The sequence below is a fragment of the Salvelinus sp. IW2-2015 genome, linkage group LG3, assembly GCF_002910315.2.
Source record: "Salvelinus sp. IW2-2015 linkage group LG3, ASM291031v2, whole genome shotgun sequence".
Classification (NCBI taxonomy): domain Eukaryota; kingdom Metazoa; phylum Chordata; class Actinopteri; order Salmoniformes; family Salmonidae; genus Salvelinus; species Salvelinus sp. IW2-2015.
The window spans coordinates 3,364,853-3,366,550 of NC_036840.1; the positions used below are offsets into that span (position 1 = coordinate 3,364,853).

Here is a 1,698-nt window from a genome sequence, read left to right on the forward strand (position 1 = left end):
AACAGGACCTTTGCCAGGTAGGAGCCCAGAACACTTACCACCGAGGACTCTGATGCCAAGCTAGACCCACTCTCACACCTGCACAGCAAACGCACGTTTCCTCAGCAGTCGTGTTGCTATGAACAAGATTGTGATCTTTGTTTTAGTCACAATGCTTAACATGTATTATGTTCTTAATTTCTCTCATTGGGTATTTACATAGAGTTGAACATATCAACAGGAATTAGCCATTAACCATTGTCTCTCTGTCTGTGTGTTGCAGTGGGGMTGAGATCCTGCAGTGGATGCCTGGGGAGCAGGTGACCCAGAGGCACCTGGAAAGTCACGGCTGGCTGTACCCCATTGCTGTGTCCAACATGGAGGGACTGGGACTCAGGCTGCCTCAACCATCCTTCTCTGTCAAAGATGTGGAGCAAGTTGTTGGTAAGGACATAGAGAGTGAATACTGTTTGTGTGTGTGTGTGTGTGTGTGTGTGGGGGGGGGGCATGCTCAAGCACCCTGGGCTAGATTTGCTCTGTCTATTTGCAAACATCCCCAGAGTCTAAGTAAATAAATGGGGTAGTAGGGCAGACATTTAGCATGTAGCACAACTAAGACTGATCCACCAACCCATTCACTGCCTGTCTRCTGCACAGGATGCCTATTTGATAGGACATATGTTACCTACACCTATTGTTTTGAAATAGAATATAATTAAAAGCTAATGAATGCATTCTCTGTCAGTTAATGAGCGCCTAACGTTGAACGGACGCCATCTGTCCGTCAAACAAACAGGTTGCCAGGTTCAGAGGGTATTTACCCCTTTATCAATCATCTCCCAATGGCTGAATAAGCCCTACAGGAGGGGAGGGCAGGTCTTCCTCAGCYCCCAACACGACCACCTCTGCACTCTATAGAATAGAAAGGCCTGGTACCACAAGGCTCTTATTACAAGCCCGTTACTAACCCACAGCTATCTGGACCGACCAGACGCCCAACGCAACCCAAACCCACTTGTGTTTTTATCATGGAAGTTCATATTCCACCCTCGGTGATGCTTCGTTGAGCATTAAGCTGCTCTGGTGGGAAGCAGCACAGGTGTTGTGACTGGGTGGAGACAGAACACAAGCAGGATCGGGTTACCTACCTCCTTACAGTTGGGACACAATGGGGGACAGGCCTGGAACCTGCTGTCTCCTGGGGTTACCCAAGCCTAGACTAAGGTCGGCCAGCTTAGGATAAACCTCCTGGCATTTGTCACCTCCCAGTGCTTAATGTTGTTGTTCCTCATTGGGGGTAGGTGAAGTTTTCAGTCTAAATATCATGTGAAAGGATGGTGTCTGGAAGAACCCTACAGGGTCTAGCTGGAGTGAATGCTAGGTGTYGGTGCATTGCTTAAAACACAGGAATAGTTTGACCATGTGCAACCAGCCACTATAAAGGTGTAGTGTGGAGTATTTACTATGGTCTGTTTTGGGCTTGTTGGCTGGTCGTGACTGAACACTCTGTTCTGCTCTCTCTGTTTGGCTAGCTACCCTAACTCCAGCTGTTCACTGTCATCAGACGCTGGCCAGCTGGACCCGCCGTGTGTGTGTGGTGTGTAGGGGGTTGGGGAACATTAGGGGGGTGTGGGTTGGTGGTGGGAGGATCACGCAAGCACCAGCTGTCCTGTCCCCACACTGCCGACAGGCCCCCGTTTCCGGCCCTCTCTCTCCCCG

The 1,698-nt window shown here is 49.8% G+C and overlaps 1 protein-coding gene across 1 annotated transcript in view; it reads left to right on the forward strand.

Moving 5' to 3' along the window:
• The window catches only part of LOC112067883 (lysine-specific demethylase 7A), a 25,290-nt gene that overhangs the window by 10,855 nt on the left and 12,737 nt on the right, over positions 1-1,698 (forward strand). Inside the window, exons 2-3 of the mRNA XM_070436453.1 lie at positions 263-423; positions 725-792. Coding sequence (XP_070292554.1) covers positions 263-423; positions 725-792 — 229 coding nt within the window. The remainder of the gene's footprint in view (positions 1-262; positions 424-724; positions 793-1,698) is intronic.